Source organism: Tyto alba, unplaced genomic scaffold (genome assembly GCF_018691265.1).
Source record: "Tyto alba isolate M040663 unplaced genomic scaffold, T.alba_DEE_v4.0 Super-Scaffold_6, whole genome shotgun sequence".
In the NCBI taxonomy this organism is placed as follows: Eukaryota; Metazoa; Chordata; class Aves; order Strigiformes; family Tytonidae; genus Tyto; species Tyto alba.
Window position 1 is genome coordinate 8,811,803 of NW_024881327.1, and position 25,089 is coordinate 8,836,891.

Here is a 25,089-nt window from a genome sequence, read left to right on the forward strand (position 1 = left end):
TCCAACACAGCTGTATAAGCTTCTGACAGCCCAAATATAAGATTTATCTTGGTCAGTTTAAAATACAAATCCAGATTTGGCCAGGGCTATCAGAGGAATTCAACAGTGGGTTCCAAATAGAGGTACACAATTGCACTGGAAAACAGTGATAAGCTTTATTTTACACTACCTCATCAACAAATGAACCAAACCTTAACTTTTTGAAGTGAGCTGAAACTGGAACTAAACAAACTCTGAAATTCACGATGGCAATCCCTGTGAAAATGTCAGAAGCTTTACATGTCTTCATTAATTTCATATATTTTGAAAGAGTGTAAAAAGCTAGAGCATTACAGCTGCAATGGCTTAAGAGACCTTTCAGACGATGCATACATAAGCCCACAGAAGCCCAGAGGGACATCTCCATGTACAGTCATTCTATGAAATGAACGGCTGAGGACTGAACACGTAATAGGATGAAGTATTACTCTCAGCTCAGTTTTTCAATAAAATAGCGATCCGTATATGCCAAATGTGGATACACCTGACAGGTTTCATCAAGCAAAAGCTCTGAGACAGGTGTAGCTCTTGTTCTAACTATTCTCTCTTCTCTTTATGGGGAGTAGAGTGGTGAAGAAGGGGAGGAGGCAGAACTCCAAAATAAAGCACACGGTCATGACTGCATCACAACAGAAAGAAAGGGCACCACTTTTTGGAAACCATTTAAGACTTCTAGAGTTTATGGTGTGTTGGAGAAAATAGTTAAAAAAAAAAAAAAATCCAATAAACACCACGAGCAGCAGCAAAATCCAAACCAGAGCCACACCACTATTTGGTAGTCAGGCTAGAAACTGCTCACTAGAAGCAAGGGATACAGAAGCAGAAATTACAGGCTGAAATCACTTTACTCCATAACAAAAGCTTTGTAGTAAGAATGTTAACAGTTTTTAAATAATTTCAGGGCATCTCACTGTTGGTTTTTTTTTTCTAAATATTTAGATCTATGATTTCCACACTGGAACAAATTAATGCTTGATATATGTGAGTAAGAGGGCTCAGGATTCCGGGAAGGTGTCAGCCACAATGGATAAGAGCTGCCCGGTTATTCACAGGCACAGTGTACCCACGCAGGCTTTTCCATCCTGCTCCTACCTGCTACAGACCCACAGACTCTGCCTGAATCCAGCCCCTTCTCTGTCTAGCGTACAGCATGCTACGACTGTTCCAGAAGAGGTGAGAGAGATGTTTTCTTTCTAGACAGGGTTCAGGCATTGTTTTTAACTGTTTTGTTTAACCCTGTCTCAACACAGGACCCAAAAAAAGATGTAGGCTACACTTACACATACCCTCTGCCGCTTTTACCAGCACCAGCAGTGAAACTACTCTTGGGAAGAGCCACAGGTCCCTTTCCATTCCATCAGGAGCCTGAGGCTGATCGCTCTGCCCTGTGCGAGGGCTTCTCTCCACATGGGATTGCTCACACGGGCTCTGCCAGTAGTGACTACAGCAATTGCTTGTGCAACAAGAACACCCTTCTGCCAAAGGAAGGGCTCTCTCTGGGTACTGATTTAACAAAGGTGGCCTGCCAGCTTTGGACAATCAAGCATGGTTACTGCTGAGTAGGGCTGGTTCAACCTCAGTGTGAATTGTTCTACATCATATTTCTAACTTTTGACTCAGTAGCCACCGCAAAATTCAGCCCTAGTGACAGTAAAGCTGGATATCATTGCCTCTGTAAAAAATGCTTTGAGTTGTTATATTTATGGGGTCATTTATCTTCCTAGGAAATGCACCGGCCGTCTGGGAAGGGCTGGTCATTTTATGAGTGGCTTCATCCAAAGCTTACATTGTACTGACCTGTTCAGCAAGCAAAGCACACTTGCTGAATACATTTTCTGATATAAAACCATTGTGTTATTGCATGTACTCTCTATCAAAGCAAGGAATCCATCAGAAATACTGACAGAGGAGAAATCAGACGGACAGGGTTAGCCAACTGACAAATGGTGTCCAGATGAATTTTCAACAGAATTACTAAAAAACCCTCCAGGATTAACCACCATCCATTCTCTGCTACAAAAGGGAAAGCCACCTTGCTGACTGGTTGTCAGACTTGGTAACACATACTGCTGAAATCCTGACTTGTACATACTAAGAATTAACTTGATTTTTTCTTTAGTTGTGCAAAGTGAAAAGTATTTTCTAACTATTTAAGTAGACATTATATAAATACAATAGCCCATGGTACAGACTTAAAAAATGGTGATATTATTATTATTATTATTATTATTATTATTATTATTATTATTATATCCCTTAAAAACAGAGTACATCAAAAGACCTGAAATAAAATCACAGTAAATGACACCAATATGTTATATTTTTACTAAGCACTAGAAATCAACAGATTTAGAGATAACATTACACTGTATAAAGAATAAAACATATTTAGATATCAGGGGAAAAAAAGCAGTAAAGGAAATTGTAATTTTATCCTATGCTGACATATATGACCACAGGATTTAGCATGTATAGTTCCACGTTAATTACTTAGATTAATTTTTAGGGCAATAGTTTTAAAGAAGGAGTCCTCCTACCTCCCTTCTTGCCAAACAATTTTTTAAAGAAGTAATTTAATCTAATCTGAAGCATTGATCTTATTACATTTTAATTTTATGATGCCCAATAGAGTACAGAAGAGGTGGTAAGACATTTTATCCCAAATCAAATGTATGCATTTCTCAACCCAAATTCCCATTAAATACTTCCTGCAAACAGAATTTCTGAAGCATGTGCTTTTAAAATTTACATATGAGCAAAGTCAAGAGGCCTAAATGTATTACCAGGTTGCTCTACTTAGAGCTCTTTAACCTTAACACAATTTCACTTCTAGATTTTTTCATCCAGTTTCCCTGAACTATTTTTAAGTATGTCAATAGGTAGCAGACAATTCACCTACCTACTCTGAAGATCAGATCATCTTCAATGGGATTCTCTTTTCTTTTTCCGGTGCTGTACATGCTTGCAGGTCTCTTCACAGCTTTCTGCTTCACATGACCACTGCCAGGAGATTTAACACGCCTCTTGACCCCTTCAGTGGTAGGGGACACATCTGCTGACCTGACCACTTTAAGTTTGAACGGGCTGCCCTTGATGTGTTGGTCATAAAGTCTCAGTGATAGAGTGAAGTCCCCTTCTTTCTGAACAGTATACAAAAATTCGTAAGTGCCATTTTTATTGTCAAGTATTTCTCCATCCGCTACACTCCCATCAGGCGTGCTCAGTTCAGCAGTGAGGTAAGCGTTCCCAGATTTACAGAGCTCCCCATCTTTGTCCTTAGTCGTGATGGTAACGGACATGGGCTGTCCGATCACTGTCTGCCTCAGTCCCTCACCTGTGGCAACTGTTTCAGAGGCAACAGCATTGGTGGTTAAAATAGTACCCAGATTGTGAATGGACTTCTTCAGGCCTTCCGTTTCCACTATGAAGTCCAACTGATCATTTTCCCGGGGCTGCAATGGGAAGTCCCGCTCGGCCAGCTCATTCAGCTTGTCACTCATTTGCTTCTTCACCAGAAGAACTTCAGTTTCAGTGCCATGGTTGAGGGCTTGCGCCGTAAAGTTGCTGCAACTTTTAATGCTTTCTTGTCCTTCAAGTAAGGTATCCAGCTGTGTCTGGAGGACCTGTGTGCATTACCAAACACCAGATGAGCATCATGTTACAAGAACTATCCTAGCAAGATGTAGCACGCTTTATATTTGAAGGCCTTTGTAGAAACCCAATTTATAGCGCTTTATTTTAGAGTTGATTTTAAAATTTCATTTTAGAAAAAGTACCACAATGATCCCCTACATGTTCTTGGAGTATCATGCTGCAACACAAAAAATGTACCCTGTTTTGGGTCTTCAAGGCTTCACAGATCCACTGTCACACTAGACAGTCACACTAGACTAAATGATTGCCCCACCTGCCTGTCTTTTTTTTTTTTTTTTAATTAAATGTAGAAGCTTGAACCCTGCTCCATCTAACACTCATCAGTTACAGTTAATGAGGTAGCTGCTGGGAATTGAGCTGTGTGCACAGAGATAGGGAAATTTGGGAGTCATCAGGCCCATTAAAAAGGGAGGCTGCAAGAAACTTCTTGAAACTATTTCTTCAGAGACAAGGGAAACCTTGGGTTATGCCTCTGTGGAGACAAACAAGAAGGCACTCTCAAGATCTGTAGATCCATTCTGAGAAGTGTGATTCCTGATTTAAATAAACGAAGATAGGAAGAGTCTCCCAAGCAGAAGAGGGTAAGTTGACTTCCCAGTTTCAGCAGGCAGGAAAGCAAAACGTAAAGGATGGGTTGTGGGCACTGGGAAAAGTTGGGTTGAGCAGTCTGAAATTTTGGTGGGCAGCAAGTAGCTACTCTATATTTAAGACTGAGAAAGAGCTTTTATTATAGGGTCAGTTCTGGCCCTCAGTCTGAAATCCTTAAAACATCATTGACCTCAAAATGGTTAGGTGTGGGCTGGGAACAAGGCTAACATTTTTTTTCTTAAACCAGTTTTGCAGTGAATTGGAAAAAGGATCCCTGAATTATAACAACCTAGCAGAGAAATTCATGAGAGTCAGGAGAGCCCAAACATTCCAGCTACCCTCCACACTCCCCACTGATGAAATCCCCAAACCAAAGTACCTAGTCACACATGCGGTATGTTTTTCCTACAGAGAAGAACTAGGACACAGACATTACTGTGGATGAGAGAAGTTATTTTGTTGATGATCACTGTAAAGTAAATATTTTTGAAACATTTCAATTGATTTTAAAGTAAACTTAGAGACTGAGAGTATTTATTGTTATGAGAGATTCTTCCCTTGCTGAGACATACCACATAATGATACTGCATACTAAGGGCATTTTTCTTCCAAATTTTACAAAGGTATCTGCTTTTCACCCACTGAAGAAAATCCAGGCTGATGAGTTACTGATCCAGAAAAGTGGTAACACCACAAATCTTTTGCAAGAAAAAGAATGAGCAAATTTCAGGACTAGACTGAAATTTCAAGTTATCTGTTTTTTTAGGCACGTGTAAGCCTGTCAGGATTTGATACAAGACATTTCTAATCTGCTTGTTCTTTATTCCAGGATGTAACTAGTTAAACAGATAGCATAGCTAATGAAGTCCCAGGATGACAAAACCCCATATGCTTGGGATAACAAGCCACAGACTGAGGAGGAAAACAATTTGCAGCTACATTTTAAAATAATTATTTTCTCAACATAGTTTTCTTTCATTACAAAGATGGAAAATATTCAATCCTACCATAACTAATATTTAAAATGTGCTTAGAGTATTTTACACGAGGCCTCTTTCAGTCCATTGGGCAACTGAAGCTGAATCACCAACTTTTTTTTAGCAAAGCATAACCCCTTCATTTTTTCATTTTTGCAAAGTACATGATCAGAATGATACAATATTTGGGTTTGAGTTATTTTACAGGACTACTATTAATTCAAAAGAAAAATCCAACTCCAATCACTCTTTTTTATGCAATCAGGGGAGATGCCTCTTTTACTGCTTATGTGAAGCTCTGTAAAAATTTGGTTCTCTAATGCCCAAAAGTTTTTAAACTATTTTAAATCCCTTTAAACAGCAATAAGATAATTTAACATCATATTCCATCCTGTGTGAACTCTGTACACACCCTGAGTATATTTGCTTGCTAAGAAAATAAGTTTTTGTGACATCTTGGATATGTTTAGATGAACCTGGGATTGAAGTCCAAATTTTTGATTCTAAGAGCTCTTCAGCAGCTACTTAGCTTTGGAGATGACTAAATTCTATGCCCCAAGGGTTTTGGGCTCCCTGTGTTCCTGAAAGTATATATCTTGTGCACATGTTAGAATTCCTCCATTTTCACAGCCCCAGCAGTTCAATATTTTCCTAGTGATCAAGCCTGTTTCAGATCCAGGAATGCAGTGCTCCTCTGCTTCAGACATCTGGAGATGCTTAAGCTGCTCAGTAATCACAGAGAATGCCCAAAGATGCCAGTACTATCAGGCACTCTTGAAACTCTGGTTGTTGATGCTACTTTCTTTTAAAGTCTACTCTGAGGGAAGAGATCTTTCTTTTATATAAAACAGACAACTGATACCCAAGAAAACAAGGACTAAATTCTTTCATTTGCCTGATTCAGACTTACTAATCCTCAACAAAACCCCTATCCTCCAGGCTACAGGCTTCTCTTTGCAAAAGGGCAAATTTCTGTTTTCTTCCTCCGAAGCTTACCCTGCAATACAGCAGAAAAAATACAAGATTCAATCATCCAGATATGAAGTAAAAGAGTAAATAAAGCACTGGAATCTACTGCTCCCTGCATTCCCCTGAGTGAGATGTCCCTCCAATATTTATGTGTTCCAACCAGTGACATCTAACATGAAATACGTTACCAGGCATTTGAAAGGAAAGCAGTGCTTTAAAGCAAAGCAGTGACCCTTCATCTGTTCTTCAGGAGAAATTGTTTGGCCTGTATCTTCATGGGGCTTTCATAGGATTGCAGCCCACGGATTTCAGACTTTGCTTTGGTGTTCCCTTACTGTCATCTGCACATCAGCGTGTTGGCTTTAAGCAGATGCCTAATTAGTGTGTCGGCCGTTTTACATCCTCACACACCATGCACAAAGGGCTACCTGCCCGTACAGGGTCTGGATTCCATTTATAAGGCTGGACACCCACAAACGAGTCTCTGCGGCACTTGATATCAGGAAAACAAAGTTCTCCTCTGGATATCAGACATGATTTGTCAAACTGGTATCCTGCATCATTTGTGAAAACTGATTAAATTAATAGCTTTTTATTGAAAGAAAACATGCATCTTACTTTGTGTTTAAGGCCATAATTCACTTCCAGTTCCATAAGCAGCACGCTCTTTCGCACATTTAAAGTCTTCTGAAGTTCATCAAAAGTGGAATGAATGTCATCTACAATGCTAGCCTTTTGGTTGGTTAACTGGTGTATGATTTCAGATATAAAATGAAGCGCCGAGTCGATCTCTGGAAGCCTGAAGGGAGGATTAAATTACAAAGACTGCTGTTTCAAAAGTCATTAAACATTGGCCCTTGTCCTGATATCTTTTCATGAAACAATCTCATCAGCAGGCTGTCTTTAAACTCGGTCATTTCCCAGAAGTAAGTTCATTCCTTTTATAACCACACAGTGGCTTTGGTCTCATAAAATAAGGCTAAGCCAGGGCCATCCCTTGTGGAAATCCATTAGACTTTAGGCATTTCCAACAAGGTGGCCTTGGATACTCTGTCCTTCATGCAAATGTATCTGCTTGGGAAGATACAACTAGATCTACCCCACTCTTTCTTTTTTTCAGCCCTTCTGCCACCATAGTGCTTGCACTAGTTCTTTAAGCATCCAGTATTATTTATTTATCATGAAACTCATGACTGGCTAGTACTTTTCTCCTTAACATTTTATGCCCCTTTTTGGAGGACACTTGCATTTCTAATGGCCTTTGTTTTGCAAAAGACAGATAGGAATCTTTTGCTCTTTTCTCTAATCCCTCAGTGCATCACACTCAATTGATTGTTTTTCCTTATGCCAGCCTCACTATACCTGTTTTCCAGGTAAAGGTCCATGGCACCAGCACATTAAAACATCTACCCAAGGTAACACAGGAAGGCAGTGGTCGAACTGCAAATGGAAAATAATCAGTGGAATCTCATTACCTTTTGTTGACAGCATCCAACTGGACTTGGAGGGAAGCCTTGTGTTGCTCCACCACATCCTTGAGTGGTACTGTGGGATGCTCTGCATGTTCTCCCTCTGTACACTCCCGGCACATGGCTGTCTCACAGGACTGGCAGTAAAACTCCATCACCTGGAAAAGTACACAGCTCTAAATTCAAATACGGCAGCAGTAACTTCACTCAAAGAACATCCTACTGGGTCTTGAACTCTTATTTACTGCATAAAAGATGGCTGATACTCTTATATGTTTCATATCAAAATGATGGTTTAAATGCATGTTTTTCTATCAGAAAGTGTCAGAACAGCAGCATGGGAAACAGAATGCTGGACTTCAAGGCTGGCCCTAACATCATCTTTATACTGTGTAACAGTAAATTTTGGTGTCTCTTCCAAGTACTCCGTGAAACAACTGAAAAACACAGGGCATTCAAGTCCCCTTGCTAACTCGATCCTTAGTCTCCCCAGAGGGTCTGCCAGAGCAAGTGTAAAACTTAGGCTGTTTTTCATAACAGGGCCACCCACAGAAAATGAATTTGAGGGAGCTCACCAAAGAGCATGTTTATTTGCTAGAGAAAAGCACCCTAAATGAACCAACGTGTTTCAGGGAAAAATCTCCATATCCCATTACTAATCCCTTAAACCCATCAAAACCTTATATCTCAGATTATAAGAGTGCTGATCTACACTTGAAAGAGGAGGAGATTGTTTCAACCTGTTATGTATCCAGTAAGATGGTGTCTAGAGATAAAAAATTATCTTTACATGTATTAAATACCCCAAATTCTGAATATATTCATGAAAGGAAAGAAACAGAAAAAGACTGTACCCAAAATCACACATTAGTCAAAATAATGCACATATATGCAAATTCAGCATGAGACTTTCTTTTACAGGTGGGAAGTCCTTGAGCACAAAGCATTTTAGGCTTATTAAAAGTATATAAGGAAGCTTGTAGTATATGCTTCAAAGCAAGACATTGGCAGCTCTCCTGCATTCAGAACATAGCATCAGAATCTTGAATAACTCATCTTATGCTACTGGCACTCAGACCCCTCGCACAAAGACAATTGTGCTGGAGATGTTGGTTGACAACGTGATAGTTTTGTGGAACTGGCTGTTTTCAGGTGAGCAGAGGGACCTGTAACAGCACAGTGCAAAGTAACTGGTGGCTCCAACACATTTTGAGAATTAGGAGGGAGAAGTAAGAACCATGATTTGCATGTGGCTATTAGCATTAATAGGGATCTTCCTCTGATAAGATCCTTTCCATCTTATTCCCATTCTTCCCTCTTATTTCAATTCACAAGGTATGGGATTCACATGCGATGAGGGTTTAGTCATTTGTTGGCCATTTGTGTAAGCCACTTTAGAGAAAATTTAAAAGCTGCTCCAAATAAACTTTGAAAGATCAAATATATCAGCAAGAGAAAAAAAAAAAAAAGTAAACGTTCTAAACAATTAAACCCCCCCATCAACATTACTCCAGTCATTGTGAATTTAGGAGTCTCACAGTATTAGATCCTCTGAGGCCTGACAGTTTGGCAGGGACTAAGATGTGATGCAGTCTTACAGTGCATAGAAGAAACGAGTTTAACAGAGTTTAGGATTTAAATTATTTTCAAAGGCTTCAAAAATTTGCAACCAGAAACAACCAAAAGAAACAATATTAATTTATTAGGAAACTCTTAAGTCTTTTTATATGGTCAAAAAATTTCATGTATTTTGCATGAGTGTCAAAAGTTCATCTTTCTGCCTCTTCATAATTTAATGCTTAGGTTCAAGATATTTTAATAAGCCCTTTATTTATTAGATATTTTTATCTTCGGATACAGTGATTAAAATATGGATCAACATATGTAAGAAAGAAAACATCTCATTGGCATATTAAAGTTCAGCCTAATCAACTTTTTTCCTCTTTCTTCAAGGACCAGAGAATCACATAAGCTAGAATGATAATAGCAAGCAGACCACAAAGACCTAATGTGTACGTCTGCATCGAAGTCATCTTGTTTGCCTCAGTCATATTCAAAATGTTTTGAGTGAAGCAGCTTTCATTTCCCATGAAAATCTTTGGTTTGTGCCATATCTGGAGAAGAAAAACCTGATATTAATACGACTCAGGCTTCAAGTGCCTAGATAAGCTGATTTCCTAAGATTTTGTCCAGAATTTCTTAATCAGGTAAGATTAATTTCTAACTATAGATAGACATGTATTACTGGCTTTTCCTCTTTCCCCTCAAGGCCCAACATAGGCATCACATTTTGTGACATGCCCAGAAAGATTGTTGTAACAGGTTTGCTTTACATTACAGCTGATGGGGATGTTCTTGTTGACTTCAGTGGAAATACAGCTGAAGCCAGTCTTGGCTATCATAGTATATCCTGCCTAAGAGCGCTCTTCATTTTGGATAAAATAAGGGTTTAAAGTGATGTTATAAAGTCACTTCATAAGAATATCAAGGATAGGGTTTTTTTCTATTTTTCTAAGAGAAGGATACAGGAGGTAAACAACACCTGCACAAGTTCAGGAAATGTTTTTCTAGACAAGATCTTATACTGTCAAGTTGCCAAGTTATTCTGTGATCTTTTGAGAAAAAGCTAGGCAGAGATAAGGCATGTTCTCCTGTTACAAGTATTTAATTTAATATTGGCTATGATGTCTTGTTACACTCCATAGGCAGAAAACACACTGCACCTGTAAAAGCATGGATCCTAGACTCTGGGCTGGCTTTCACTTCAAATTCAAATAAAACCCAAGCATGAACTTTTCAGGATGGGTCACTGCGAAGAAGCTACACCACTCACTACACAGTATGGAGTAATGGATGTAGAATTTCACAGCTTTCCCTGTCTTGGTTGTTGTACCTGGTCCCTAAATGTTTATAGACCAATGTTTCCAAACCAGGATGCTTGTCATAGAATCAATCATAGAACTGTTTGTGTTGGAAGGAACCTTAAAGATCATCTAGTCCCCAACCCCCCTGCCCCAGGCAGGGCCCCCTTCCCCCAGCCCAGGGGGCTCCCAGCCCCGTCCAACCTGGCCTTGAACCCTTCCAGGGAGGGGGCAGCCACAGCTGCTCTGGGCACCCTGGGCCAGCGCCTCACCCCCCGCACAGGGAAGAATTTCTTTCTTGCATCTAAACTAAATCTACCCTCTTTCAATTTAAAACTGTTACCCCTTGTCCTATCACTACACTCCCTGACAGAGTCCCTCCCCATCTTTCCTTTAAGTACTGGAAGGCCACTCTAAGGTCTCCCCAGAGCCTTCTCTTCTCCAGGCTGAACACCGCCAACTCTCTCAGCCTGGCCTCACAGGGGAGCTGCTCCAGCCCCCTGATCACTGTCATCTCTCCCTCCTCTGGTCCTGCTTGAGCAAGTCCGTGTCCTTCTGATGTTGGGGGCCCCAGAGCTGGCCCCAGCACTGCAGGGGGGTCTCCTGAGAGCAGAGCAGAGGGGGAGAATCCCCTCCCTGGCCCTGCTGCCCACGCTGCTCTTGATGCAGCCCAGGACACGGGTGGGTTCTGGGCTGCGAGCGCCCATTGCTGGCTCACAGTCAGTTTTCCACCCACCGACACCCCCAGGTCCCTTCTCCTTGGGGCTGCTCTCCACCCACCCCTCTCCCAGCCTGGATTTGTGCTTGGGATTGCCCCCACCCCTGGGCAGGACCTCACCCTTGGCCTTGTTGAACTTCCTGAGGTTTGCACTGTCCCACCTCTCAAGACTGTCCAGGTCCCTCTGGATATCCTTATATCCAACAAGAGCTGCAGGTGTTTAGCAGCTGAGAACAAAGCCAATTTTATTTTAACGTGTAGACAGAAGATAAGAATCTTCTGTTAGGTTCAAAAGTTCCATAACATATGTGCCCTATTACCCTGTTTTAACAAGAACTTGTATTTGTGCTCTGTGCTGGGTAAATATGAGGAAGCATTTGTTTATAATTCAAGCACAGGAAAACAGCTCTCATGTTAAGATACTACAAGCTAAATTCAATTTTTTATAAGAACACATACAACAAAGATGCCACAACAGAGGATAAGATGATGTGCACAGAAGGAATAGGAAGCACACATGTATGGAAATTGTGAGTGGTGGGAATAAAAGATCAACTGCAAGGGAAAACATCTAATCTACATGGCCTGAGGAAGACTAAGTTACAAGCAGATAGGCAAGCCAATAAGCAAGTATCTGTACATCGCTTTCTATTCGATCTTAATCAGAGAGGTTTAAATCCAGCATGGCTGGAGAGGTTGAAAAAACTTGTTTAAACAGAAACTTATTTCCAAGCTAATACAAATATGTGGTAATATTTAAATGAAATAATTGATGCAATTTTTTCCCTTGATAATAAAAATACAATGGGTCTGACCCTACCCCAAGCAATATGTAAAAATTAATGGAGAGAGGATTCAATGGAGAATGACTGCTGGTTCTCCAGCTACCTGCATTCTCCTCCAGCCACCACCTCAATCCTCTCACTCCCTGAAGTCCTCAGCAAAGCTGTTAGCAGCCAGGCACTGGCCACACGGTGCCCTCAGGCTGCGTACCCATGAAGCCAGCAAAAGTCCATTCCCTCAGTCAGCACTAAGATGTGCAGCACCCTGCCCTGCACACCCTGCCCTCCAGCCAGACCTGCCTGGCCAGCCTCAAGTGGCTCTCCCCAAAGCTTATCTCAGCTCCTCCCATCACAATGACTCATGTGTGCACTTTAGCTTTTAATTTCCTAGCTCACAAAGCTCAAAATTGGAGTCATCCTCAGCCTGTCCCCAGCCCTTTCAGATACTTACAAAGCAAGAAGATATTTCCATCACACACTACTCAGCATACTAAAAGCACACTATGCTTCCAGGCAAGCCAAGTCAGTTTGTTTTAGAAGACTTACAAACCTATCTTTCTCTAGAAAGGAATTCTCAGAGACATCTAAAGTGATGTATTTTTAACTGTAGGCAAACCAGTTTTTTCAAAGCACACCCAAAGAATCAGCAGCTGATAATGCAAAATGCAAAACAAGTAACATCTTCATTTTGACTTTTTTTTCTGCATTTCATAATCATATGGCTCATCTCGCGATTGGTACATCAAAAAAGAACTATGATTCATTTTAAGGACAGTCAATAAAATGAAAATAAAAACTAGGAATGTATTAATCAGTAACCACTACACACACAGAGGTACAGTACACATTAAAAAAAGTTACAGCAGTTATTCATTAATCGGAGTGTACAGCAAATCAGTTCTATAAATCCACCTAATTCCAGCAGGTCAGCCAAGGAGAGGGCATTGAGTGGTTCCTCTGTAAGAGTAATCACTACCTATCAGCTGAAATATTCCTATACAAGCAATATACCTAAACTGAATATCAAATAAAACATTCCCAGAAAGTTGTTCTAAAATACTGGCAGATATTTCTTGGCTTGCATAGAAGCACAGCATTCAGTGTACAACACAGTGTCGCTCAGGTTTGCAACGTGGTCTAATTACATGTTTGCATAAGCCCGACGATGAAACAGGAGCTCATATGCCTACCATGAAGCCACACAGGTTAACACTGAAAACTGTGAACTAAGCAGAGTTAGAGCTGTTCTTGTAATAACCCAGGGATACTTCATCAATTGAGGGTACTTTCCAATGAATACGCTGATATGATTTGAGGTTGTATGTGGGAAGATGCTGGGCAAAAAAAAAGTGGGTGGGGGGAAAAAACCAAAGCAGCCTCCAAGGACTGATACATGAGATGCACAAAACACTGCAGGAAAAACAGAAGCTCTCTTGTTTCTAGCCTGTACTGACCCAACGCATCCTGAGCTAGGACATCCTTTTACTTGGCTCCATGTTAATATGCTCACATAGCTTTTGGTACTGCCTCTGTGTGTGGGTCTGTTAAACTCACAAGGTCCCTGACGTATACTGCCTAAACAAGCCCACATGTTCCCACAGCAACAGTTGAGTCTACAAGTAAGAGCGCTATGGAAACCCATCCCAAAGAGGCAAAGGCAGGAGGTTCAGGGCTTGCAGGACAATTCTGACCAAATGTGCTAAAAGACAGTATCTTCCAAGATGACTGGCAAGATGAAATAATATCCTGACTACTTCAAGATGTTCCACTAAGAGCATCTGAGTTAATTTTGAGAATCACTTGTCTTTTGTTGACATATTATAAAATCAAAGAACTAGTGTGATTCCAGTTGCCCCACTATCTTTTTAGAACAAAATATCCATGACAAGCCAGACCAGTCAGTACATATCAGTACCTGTACACATCACAGGAGTTCATCTCACTTACATTTCCATCATGATTGGGGCAGGAGAGCGGTTTGCCCGCAGCAACAGCGGTGACAGTCTCCAAGATGGAGGATTCTTCAATGCTGTTCTCCGGCGTTCGTTGCAGGACATCCATCAGGTTGGTGATAAAGAAGTTGTTCTGGAGTGCAGAAACCCCTTTCTCTGGAAGAATGGAGGTCTGGCGGCACACGGGGCAAGAAAGGGTTAAGCTATGGGCTGGAATGTAATTCTGTAAGCACCTATGGGGAAGGGGAGAAAGAGAGAGGCAAAATTTCATCAGAGAGGAAAATAACTCCCTTCAGCTTAAGATCTGTTGTGAAATAGTGCTACCCCTACTTATAAAAGGAAAGGTACATCACCAGGCTTCAAAAGTAAAAGTGGCCATAGGGAATATTTTTTATCTTTAAATCTTTTTTCCTCTGTCACATGAAAAAAAGGTTCAATAAGCTGACATCACTATAAGAATTACGTGCCTTTCTTTGAGATATTTGTGCAGAGTGGATCCATGCTTCCGGGCATCTAACTGCATCCTGTTCACAGGACAGTAAAAATTATAAATTACCAGATAAAGTTTGACAGACTTGAAGTTATTGCATGAAGTATTTGAGCCTGTGTCTTTAACTGACTAACCAGTGGTTGACCCTTGTCTTTCCAGTAGAATCTCCTTTATCAACTTGTATTTGTCGGTTTAGTGTTTCAGAACTAAAATCTGGTCCCAATGAAACCAATGGAAATTTTTCCATTTATTTCAATTAGGAAAGTTATTTGGCAGTTAGCCAGAATCAACCGAGTTCTCTTTACTACATAGAGAAGCACGTCCCACATTTTCACAGTTTATGTTAACAGGAGTTTTAGAGGAGATTTTTGTTTGTTTGTATTTGATTGGGGTGAGGGGGTTGTTGTATTTTTTTTTTTTTGGGAAAAACCTAAATTTCACAGAATATGAATCTGATTAAAAAGTTCTGTCATCAACAAAATGCAGTAGACTGGCCAAGGTGACAGTTGGTGCCACTTTTGGCCTTGAGAATCAAGCTAACAGCTGCTGGGCATGTAACATCCAACTGTAACTGGTAATTCAGTATAGTCCCATGAGCATGGGAAGCTTTTCAGAATGCAGTTCTTAAGGGGAGCAGTGCTACACCAAATTCCTCCTGAGACGCCAAGAAGGTGTGACCTCGCACAGCTACACAGGTCTCATCCACTTCCAAGGGGTTTGCTTGCACCACTCGTCACCCCTCCTTGGCAGCCCCCCTCCTGACCCCTCAGTAAGGGCTCTGTGAAAGGAGAGGTCAGGCTTTGCACATCAGCAGTACACTGGAAGAGTTCTTCCAGCCTCTCTTCATAACCAGATCAGCAAAAGAGGATTACAGTGGAAACCAGAAGCTGGCCTTAGGCTTTACACATGAACTGAACTCAAGAAACTTATGACATGGTGGTGAAAATCTTGACTTCACTGACTTCAGTGAGAGTTTCACTGCTGACTTCAGCAAAGCTGGGGTTTCCTATTCTTTCACAAAAGACCAGTTCATCTGGCACACTCAGAGATCCACGATTTTTCTTGCACCCTGTGCAAAATTAGATACGCACACCACAATTCTAACTAAGAGGTAGAAATCTGAATTAATTTTTCACACAAAATCTCATTTATTAAAATTCTCCTGCCATTCAATGTATGATCCAAAGAGCGGTATCCTATCATCAGGTAAAGTACTCTAACCAATAATTCTTCAGCCAACTTTTCTGCAGATGCTGTATTTTCTCCACCATTTGATGGATAATAAAACATTAAAGTATCACTATGTATATTCAATTCATTCAGCTGAATACAGTAGAAGGCAGGTTGCTGTTTTATCAGATCTCTCTTCAAAGAGTTTTTCCACTTCAGTCAACCAAGATGCAGAATAATGAAGACATTTAATCACAGGTTATTAATAATGTATATATCATGTGTAACCCTTGGACATTAAAGGATGGGATAATTATTTCTCTGCTTACTAAATCAACAAATAAAGATTTTTATTTTTTCTAATTATAGGCTCATCAGTATGAATTCAGTATGAATTGGAAGCCATTAATTTGAGGTCCAAAATCTGACTGCCATCACTCTTCACATGGTTGTAACTGTATTCATGAGTTGCACTGGATTTACTTGCACTGGATTTACTCTTGCACAAAGAGAATGTATTCCAAATATTCCACTGCTGTCTCTTCTTCCCGCCTGCCACAAACTAAGTGTTTTTCTACATCCCTGCCTCACCAGCCTTCCCAGACTTTATCATGGCCTAACATGACCCTTATAAGTAAAGAGAAAAGTCCCTGCCCACTAAAGGATGCATTGTTCTGTGCTTTTTGCACGACACAAATACCTAGTTACCAGCATGGGGAAAGGACTTACCTCTCACAGAAAGTGTGCAGGCAGGGAAGTACTTTGGGGTTCTTGTAACGGTCCAGGCATATGCTGCAAATCAGAAACTGCTTGTCAATCTGACGGACCACGGGACTTGGGATGTTGGAGCCTTCACTGGCCATCCTAGACCACTGACATATGAGTCCTGTTCCCTTCTACCCTGCACAGTGCTGAAGTGGGGTGGGAAAAAAAAGAAGAAAAGAAGAAAAATGGCTTATAAACTCCATGAAATAACAAAACAACAACCAATTCACTCATGTTTCATCCTTATGCAGGGATTCCTATTTCCATATAAAACCAAAACAGTGAAGAACTAAACTTCTGAAGTGGTGTATCACTGATGAGAGCCTGGGAAATGGTTGGCCAAGTCTACAACGCCACACGTTAACACCTCTGTCTGAGCAGGCATTCTGGAAAGGCATGTTGCCTCTGGACTAAAAGAGTGACTGGGCCGTCTGGTTTTAAAGAAATCCCACGATAAAAATATTCTTGTGCCAGTAGGCTCATCAAGTGCTAACAAACACAGGATTTCTTATGTCTACAGTACCTCTGGCAAAATGCTTAAACTGGAACTGCAGCAGCCAAATGGCTGCGTCACAGACAGAGTTTGAAAATGGTTCACCTAGCAATTTTTTTCCCTTACGGGTGCTGGTGTTGCCAAAGATATGGTAGGTTAGGACTCCAGGAAGCCCCCAAGAAGGAACCTCCAGAACTAGGCAGCCCCTGGGAGGGCAGTGCTCAAATTCTGCATCTGCAACACGGGTGAGGTTGGTGAAGTGAAAATCCTCACAATAATAGAAACTGAGCAAAGAACAGGCAACTGATAGCTGCTGAGAATCAGCAAAGGTAGGGAGAAGGATATATGAAGCACATCCAAATAATAAATGCAAGAAAAATGGCATTCTAGGCAGAAAGAGTAGTTAGAATCATGTTTCTAGGACTGAGGACTCTTCATAACCCTAGGATATAAAGCATGAAATAAAAGGGTAAGAAAAAAGTCAACTGACTGACAGAATTACAGTTGCAGGTTAAAGGAAAACGAGCAGGCTTGGAACAAGGCACAGGGAGAGAAAAAACTTAGTTTCTTTTCAGCTGGAGGTACAGATGATAGCCGAGAGAATCAATATGTGGAAAGAGAAGACCAGGGAGGAAAAAGAAGGAAGCAACCTCAGAGAAAAGTAAACAGCCTGCTAAAACAGTTTAGGAAAACCTGACAAGCCGAGGCCCTGGCAGGGTGGCCCAGCAGGAACTCCTCTCCAGCGGAGCTCCCGGCGGGCTGGAGCACCGTGAGGTGCTGGCTCCCTTCCCCGGAGAGCTGCCCGCAGCATCTCTGTCCCAGCACCCAGCTCTGCCCATCCCAGTCCTCCCGCACCCACCGGGAAACTGGGGCTCCCCTTCTGGGTCAGCTCCTGAGGCAGTGACTTCTTCCCGAAACATTTTCTACCCCGGTTTTCAGTCACCCATTTCTGACAGTGTGATATGTGGCTCGAGGGCAGTTCAGGCTTTCCAAGACAGAAATAACAAGCCCTCTGCCTCGCTGCTGATCACGCTCATTCAAAGGTCAATTCCACAATGATTTGCATGACCTGCAGCATTTTATCAGCAGTGCTACATCAGATCTTCCTGTGCTGAAGGCACGGCACAGGGATCTGGAAGCACTGCGCTCATGTTGTTCTTCCTGCGCCTGTATTTGGCTGTACAGGTATGGCTCACTTACTACATTGAGCAAGTGGCTATTTCTAGAGGAATGACAGTGATTATGGATCACACTGTACTGACCTCCCCAATAACAGATTCCTAAGGAATCACCTCTGTGCTTGCAAATAGCAGCATAAAGTTATTCACAATTAAAATACTCAACAGCAGTAACTGACATTTAATTCTATAGAAAACACTTATGGCAGGTACTTTTGTTTCCTTTTTTCCAAGAATGGGGAATGTACAAGGTTAAAAATTGCTATAATACTCGTAAAATATCATGTTGGTTCATGACCCAAAAATGTATGATTTCAGGATCGATTATTTGTTTCACTTTTTAAATTTCTTTCCTTCTAGTAAGATAAAATGTGAATATTACATAAACACAAATTAATTTCACCCATTTAATGCCATAAATCACACACAATAAACCTTAGGAGATCAATTAGGAACCCGTGTTACTTTTTAAAAGCTTGAGTTAAAAATGGCTTCACAAAACAGAGCAGAAAGACCAGACTATCAAGTATGCATTAACATATTCATGTATTTGGCAGCATAACATGCGGAACTTCAGTGATGCGTTTCAAAAGAAAATGCATTTCACCACTGATGCAGCTGTGTTTGTCTCCCACTCTTCCTACCCAAAAGTTATGGGTGGGGACCCAAACAAAACAGGGAAGATAATCAGAAGCAGGAGGACTTCTTATCAAAAGTACAGTTTCCAAACTGGACACCGATACATTATGAACAGTATAATTTTTTTGTTATAGACTAAGCACAGACTACTGAAAAAAAAAAACAAACCTGTACTTAAGATATGAAAGAATATCCAGTGAATTCTGCCTGTCATTTAACAGAAGAAAGTTCTCTAGCAACCAGATATTTTCTGTAATTTCATCTTTATGCCATCAAGTACAGCTATACCAGCAAATATGTTTACACAAGCAAAACTCCTGCTGCCTGGAAAATTTCATAGTGATTTCATCTGATCTTCATCTTAGTCTTTTACATTCCCCCAGTCTCACTGCAAAATTGGGTGATTCTTTGCATTTCATACACAAAGCTCATGCCAGCCACTTTAATTTTCTAATGTTCATGCTTTAAGCGTTGTCAGTGAGAGAAATCATTAACAATTCAGAAATAAGTGCTTTTAATATTTGATGTTTTGTCTGGAACACAGCGGGCCATGACTGTCATTTATCCCCTGTGCTCACATAAATCAGGTTTAAAACATTCACCTGAAAACAGAATTTCATCAGTACATTTCAAGCTTTGGCCACTACCTGGTACAACAACTTCTTATACAAGTGGTTCATTTTAAAAAGTTTTTTGAGTATTCAATTTCCATGATTCTGCAGCCTCCCTGAGCCAACTCCACCTTTGTTGCAATTTTGATGAATGTGATGTAGTTATGAGAAGGATGATTCTACCCACTGACTCAATGAAAGCAACCGTACAAAGACTATCTGAGGAAAAGCTGGAGGTTTTAGACAATGCTTTTTGAATTTCACCAAAGACAGTATTTATTCTGATTTACTGCAGTGCTCGCAGCAGTTCCTCAAAACAGCAACATAAGTTCCACATTTATCAGCAGTGGGAGATTTCGCAAAGTAACACTAATTTACAAGAAAAAACATTCTTTTTTGTAGTAGCATCTTCTGAGTTCAGAAACCACCAGAGCTCTTTTCAGAGGTTCATTCTGTCTCACAATCTAATAAAGAGCAACTGAGGCATGAGCTTTGAAAATAAGTCTGAGAATCACTTCTCCATACAGGTACACTTCATAATTGGAACATGCAAAGCCAAAGGTTTATGAAACATTGCACCAAACAAGACAGAAAACCCCACCCATTTATCTATAAGAAGCACACATTGGAAACCCAGTTCAGGTTTGCTAAATCAAGTGCAGAAAAGTATTCTGAAACATATACCCTTTGTCACTCCTTTAAGGATCAAAGATTGTTATTTTTCAAGTCACCCCAAAAATAACATTGTTTTTTCCTTCTGCTTGGAGATATGCCTATCAATTTTCATTCAAAATACACTACACAGCAAAGAAAGGATAAAACAATGGCTCTCTAAGGTAGTGGAAAGCCTTGCCCTGCTACGCATGTATGCCTCCGGGAACGAAAGTCAGGGTGCAGCCCCACCCTTATCAAAAGAATTTCCTATAGCATTAGAAAAGGAAAAAAACAAATGTTAGGGCACAGCAAACAACAGCTCCAGAAGAGTTGTTTTGGATAAACAGAGCCGTGTAATAGGTAAGTGCACCCTTTCTACAGGTATCTTCAAATGAGCTATGGAATTTCTCAACAGTTACTGAATTCTCTGTTGGTTTCCGTGGCCCAGCTGAGAAAAAGATATTGGGAAAACTTAAAACTGTCTGTTCAGTTACCAGGATTTATTCCTAAAAGAATAGAATTCTCCGTTGCTGATACACTGCTATCACCGAACTCCACCCAGCCAGAGCTGCAACTAGCCTGAAAGTACAGCCAGAGGAGAACAAATTGCTTGCAGCTTGTTCATCCTCCTCTTATCAATGGCATTCACAACCCAGAGGGTCTATTCATATATTATGAATGAATAGGTTTCCAATGGCAACGTTTCCAAAGGAACAGTTAGGCCTGGAGAGCCATAAGAAAGGGTGGGGAACCTCAATAATGTTGCTTCAAGGATTGGGGGAACTGGTGTTTAAAAGTCCTTAAAACAGATACATCTCCTCTCCACAGTCTTCAGGAAAAAAGAACAGATTCAAGCCATTTCTAGCAGCAGCCCCAAAATTAGCCAATACAGAACACACCGAACAAATTAATAATCATAACCACCACACAGTCCACTTGTGTAAAAGGCTCAATAAGCTAAATTTGCATTCCTTTCTCTCCCACTCTTGCAATCAGCTTGGTGCCTTGTTTAAAACACAGCAACCCTCTTCATTCTTACAGCATGCAGAAGCATAATGAACGATCGGGGGCCAAAACAGAAGGAGCAACCCAGCAGCAGCCACCAGGAATAACACTGAGCAAACTTGAGCATTTTAGACCTACCCATCTTTGTAGAAAAATAGCTTAATCAGTGCAGTGCTGAGGATAAAATCCTTGCAGGGACGGAGCTGCAGTTCCGCAGTAATCCAAACGAACAAACCATCATCTGTTAATATTTCAAGCCTCGCACGTAAAACTGTTTAAGAATCCCTATCACAGCATAGTCATTATTAGATGCACAACAGATTTTGTGCTCTAAGGAATGACGCTCCATTCCACGCAGAGGACAGGTGGAAAGAAAAATGGAAGAATAAGAGGAGGCCCAGTGAAGTCGTCATGAATATTTTTTTTTCCCCCGGGTCATTTACAAGTGGGAGACCCCTTCAGGATTCAAACCAATCAATCTTTATTTAGCACATCTTTTTCTCACTCAGCCTGTGTAGAAAGACTGCAGCAAACGGTGCAAGGGATTGTGGGATAGGGATGCAGCAGAGAGCTGCAACGAGATTCGCTGGGTTATTTTTTTTTCCTCCCTACTCAGCAATCAGCTGTTTCGAGGCTCCGCGCAGGGCCATTGAATTTGGTCACCAGAATGCTATTACAGGATTAGCAGGCGGAGACAGCTACCACTGTGCATCTGGCATGTCAATGCAGCTGAGAAATACATATGCAAATATTACTCGCAAATCGGAAAAAGGATTTAACTCTGAAGGAGAGAGTAAATATTACATAACATCCATTACCGGGACAGTCACCGCAGATGAAACGAAAGCACTTTCGTTTATAAGCAGATAAAGCTTAACACTTAATGATTCTACCCTGATTTTTCCAGGATTCAGGGCATTTGTATAATTCTTCCTCGCTCCAACTTTCAGCAACAACAAAAGACCCCACAAATGCTCTTTGTCTCTCCAGATGTTAAAGCAGAAGCAAAAAACCTCTTCGGAAAGCTGTGCTACTGACGCACAAACCAGCAGCAGTTTCTTCTACTATAGAGCCGCGTATTTGACCTGACTCAGATTCAAGTATTTAAGGCAGCAATTAGTAAATTCATATTCAAGAAATTTGAGAATCAAAGCTAATAGTCTGTTCAACTTTTGTACAAACATTAATGTAAAGCTGTATTCTCTTAGTTAATCTATTGTTTAAAAAAAAAAATAAAATCACAGATCAATTCAGATTTGACTAGGCTATTTCAAAAGGAAATAAAAAGAGATTTGGTGCTTGGTATTTTTCAGCTATGCAGAGAAGGTTGTTAAAAAGATGCCTGTGAATACACACACACTACTGAAGTAAAGCAACATAGTATTAGCTTTGTCTTCCAGTACAACAGCTGGTGGATTTTGCAGACAAGGTAGTATTTGCATCTCTAAATACAGTGTATCTTTTCTTTTGAAAAAACAAATCATATGCAAGTATTTCAGCTCACTGAGGCTAACAAAGCATCCCACAAATGAAAGGACACAAAGGTCCGTTTGCACCAAGAAGAAAAAATGTGAGATTTAAATACTGTCTGTGCCACTCTGACTTAATTAGGACACATACAGTTATTTTAGAAGTTTAAAATGTTATCCTAAACTCTTTAAGTACAGTTTCCAGAATATAATATTTATTCCATTTGTGGACTGATGAAGTAAATAGTATTAATAATATTTTAGCATGACTGAAATGTAATCTAAATTCCTGTTAAAAATACAGACTCTGCATACATCATTTACTTTCCACTTGGCAATCATTTAGCCAGATTGGTTTTATGCATCAGGCAGATCCAGCCTGGTTTCCCTGGGTAGTGCCCAAAGGACAAAAGCATGTTGTAATCCAGTTTATAACTTGAAATGAAACATCAGTCAGCGTGTGTGTGCGTGTGTTAGGATTTTTGGTGCTTGTGCCAAAATACTGCTCCTCTGATTCCCTCAACATGTGCTGAACTCTGTCAAAGACAGTGAATAAGTTATGTTTCGTTTTAGCTCCAACACTCAGCAGGTCAGAAGAAGCAAGCATCTGCACACCAGGAGTCATAGTTTAAAAAAAGGCCAACAATTTCAGTCATATTTTTGGAGGGGTGCTTTTTTATGTTTGGTTGGGGTTTTTTTTGTTTTCTTTTTAAACTGTCTAGAGAACCCCCACTGCACAAAGCACGCAACATATTTCACTCCCACAACAAGGAGATCCAAGTCCTTTTGCTTCTGCCACTGGAAAAAAGACACACTTAAAACAAAAATCGAGAGAAAATTCAGGGGTTGCACCCCCAGAGCCGAGGTGGAAGACTCTTGGACAGAAGCATGCAGACATCACTTAGCTGCTTGCTTTTCCTTGCTCATTTCAAGCATCAAATCTACACACACTAAAACAGAATGACAACTATTGTTCAAATTACTTTTTCCATTTATGGTCAGTAGATCGGAACCGATCCCATAACGTACCTCATGGCCAAAGGGGACTGCAGGAGTCACAGCTGCAGCCACTCTCACCGGGATCTACACCTCCAAATGTGAGTTTGCTTCAAAATGCAGTTCTCTAATAATCAACTCTGAGAAGTTGCCTGCCGACAATGAACTGATATTCTGCAAATAATCCTGCTTCTTCAACAAAATAAAAATGTGGTACTGTGGCAAGGAAAATGAGACAAAAGTCACAGCATTTCCCTTGAGATTGTTGCTTTTACATGTTGAATGTTGATAGATATGTGTGTTTCTTCTCCTAGTGAGGAGGAAATTGATTCATAGCTCAGTGAACAGCCTTGTACTTTACCCCCATAGCAGTTACTACCAGTCTGTTTCAAATACGTTTATTGTATGCATATGTCCTTTGAGCTGGAAGATGGGAGTGGAGGTTGTTATGTGCTTGGTTTTGATTTTTTTTTTTTTTTTTAAGAAAAAAAAAAGTACAGACTACTTTCCCTTAGAAATTTGCTGCCCTCATTGCTGCTGCTGACTTATCTGAATCACTGCTGACTAGTGAAGTTCTGGAGAAGAAAATACACAGCACATGCCATCTTCATAGCATCATGGAAGAATGATCCAGCCCCTGTTATCATCCCCTGTAAATGTAACATTTTTTGAATAATTTATTATTTTCCCTGTTCCAAACACAACCTGAATTCATATTCTTAGGGAGCCCATAAATTGTAAGATACCAAAAAACCCCCACAGCTAATTTACACACCACAGGTAGATATTGGCATATCCTTCCCTAATACTAAACGTCATCCAAGCACTCCAGGTTAAGATTAATGGTCCATACTGAAGCCTGTACTATAAATTGACTGAAGGGAGCATAGTCTAACACAGCCTGATGTACAAAAGAGATTTTAAGGTCAGCAGAAAAAAAAGTTACTGGGTTAGCCCAAACTAAAGAGCCAGCTAATACAGTCCTAGCAATTAAAACTGACAGGAAAATAAGAGATGGGAGAGACAAGAAATCAGTTCCCCAAAGCCAACATGCTGGGAATGAGGGCTAGTTTGGGAACACAAGTATGGGAGAGGATGGGCTGTTACAGCTGTCACCCAGCTCCACATCTTTAATTTGAGCCTGGCGCCAGGAAAGCAAGCGGGGTGAAACAACCAAGCTCTGTCATTGTGGGACCGTGCCCACACCAGGAATCAAGGGGCCTTAGTCATCCTCACAAGACAGCAGTGGTGGAGGCACCTTTACCTTTCCCCAGTGTGGCTGGGCACCCGTGCAGACCCAGCAGCTCCCGCAGAGCAAGAGCTACTTCTCGCCCTGACTCCACATTCCCCAGTAGCCCAGGCTGTAGCTCACATGGGCTGGGAAAAGCCACAGCTTCCTCTCACTGTGGGCTTGTAGCTAGAGGGTACATCTGCCCCAAAAGATGCTCTGCTAGCTCCTGGTTCCTCCCTACCAGCCACAGCCTGGAGCCACAATCACTCCCCCATCTTGTGATCCGGTGGAGCAGATGCTTTTCCCCAAAGCTTGTGACTCAACACATGGCTTGTCACAGCCTGGGAGGCAAAGAACTTGAAAGGTTTGGCTGGGATGT

The 25,089-nt window shown here is 40.9% G+C and overlaps 1 protein-coding gene across 8 annotated transcripts in view; it reads right to left on the reverse strand.

The window, feature by feature from the left end:
• The window catches only part of TRIM2 (tripartite motif containing 2), a 92,143-nt gene that overhangs the window by 23,621 nt on the left and 43,433 nt on the right, over positions 1 to 25,089 (reverse strand). For 7 of the 8 annotated variants that reach the window (XM_033007228.2, XM_033007226.2, XM_033007227.2 and 4 more), the window contains 5 exons: positions 16,399 to 16,580; positions 14,005 to 14,242; positions 7,703 to 7,854; positions 6,846 to 7,026; positions 2,939 to 3,662 (listed from right to left, as the gene is read on the reverse strand). In XM_033007228.2, coding sequence (XP_032863119.2) covers positions 2,939 to 3,662; positions 6,846 to 7,026; positions 7,703 to 7,854; positions 14,005 to 14,242; positions 16,399 to 16,532 — 1,429 coding nt within the window. In that variant the 5' untranslated portion in view covers positions 16,533 to 16,580. Of the gene's footprint in view, positions 1 to 2,938; positions 3,663 to 6,845; positions 7,027 to 7,702; positions 7,855 to 14,004; positions 14,243 to 16,398; positions 16,581 to 21,152; positions 21,533 to 25,089 lie in introns of those variants that run through there. The other variant, XM_009973939.3, reaches the window with a different exon arrangement.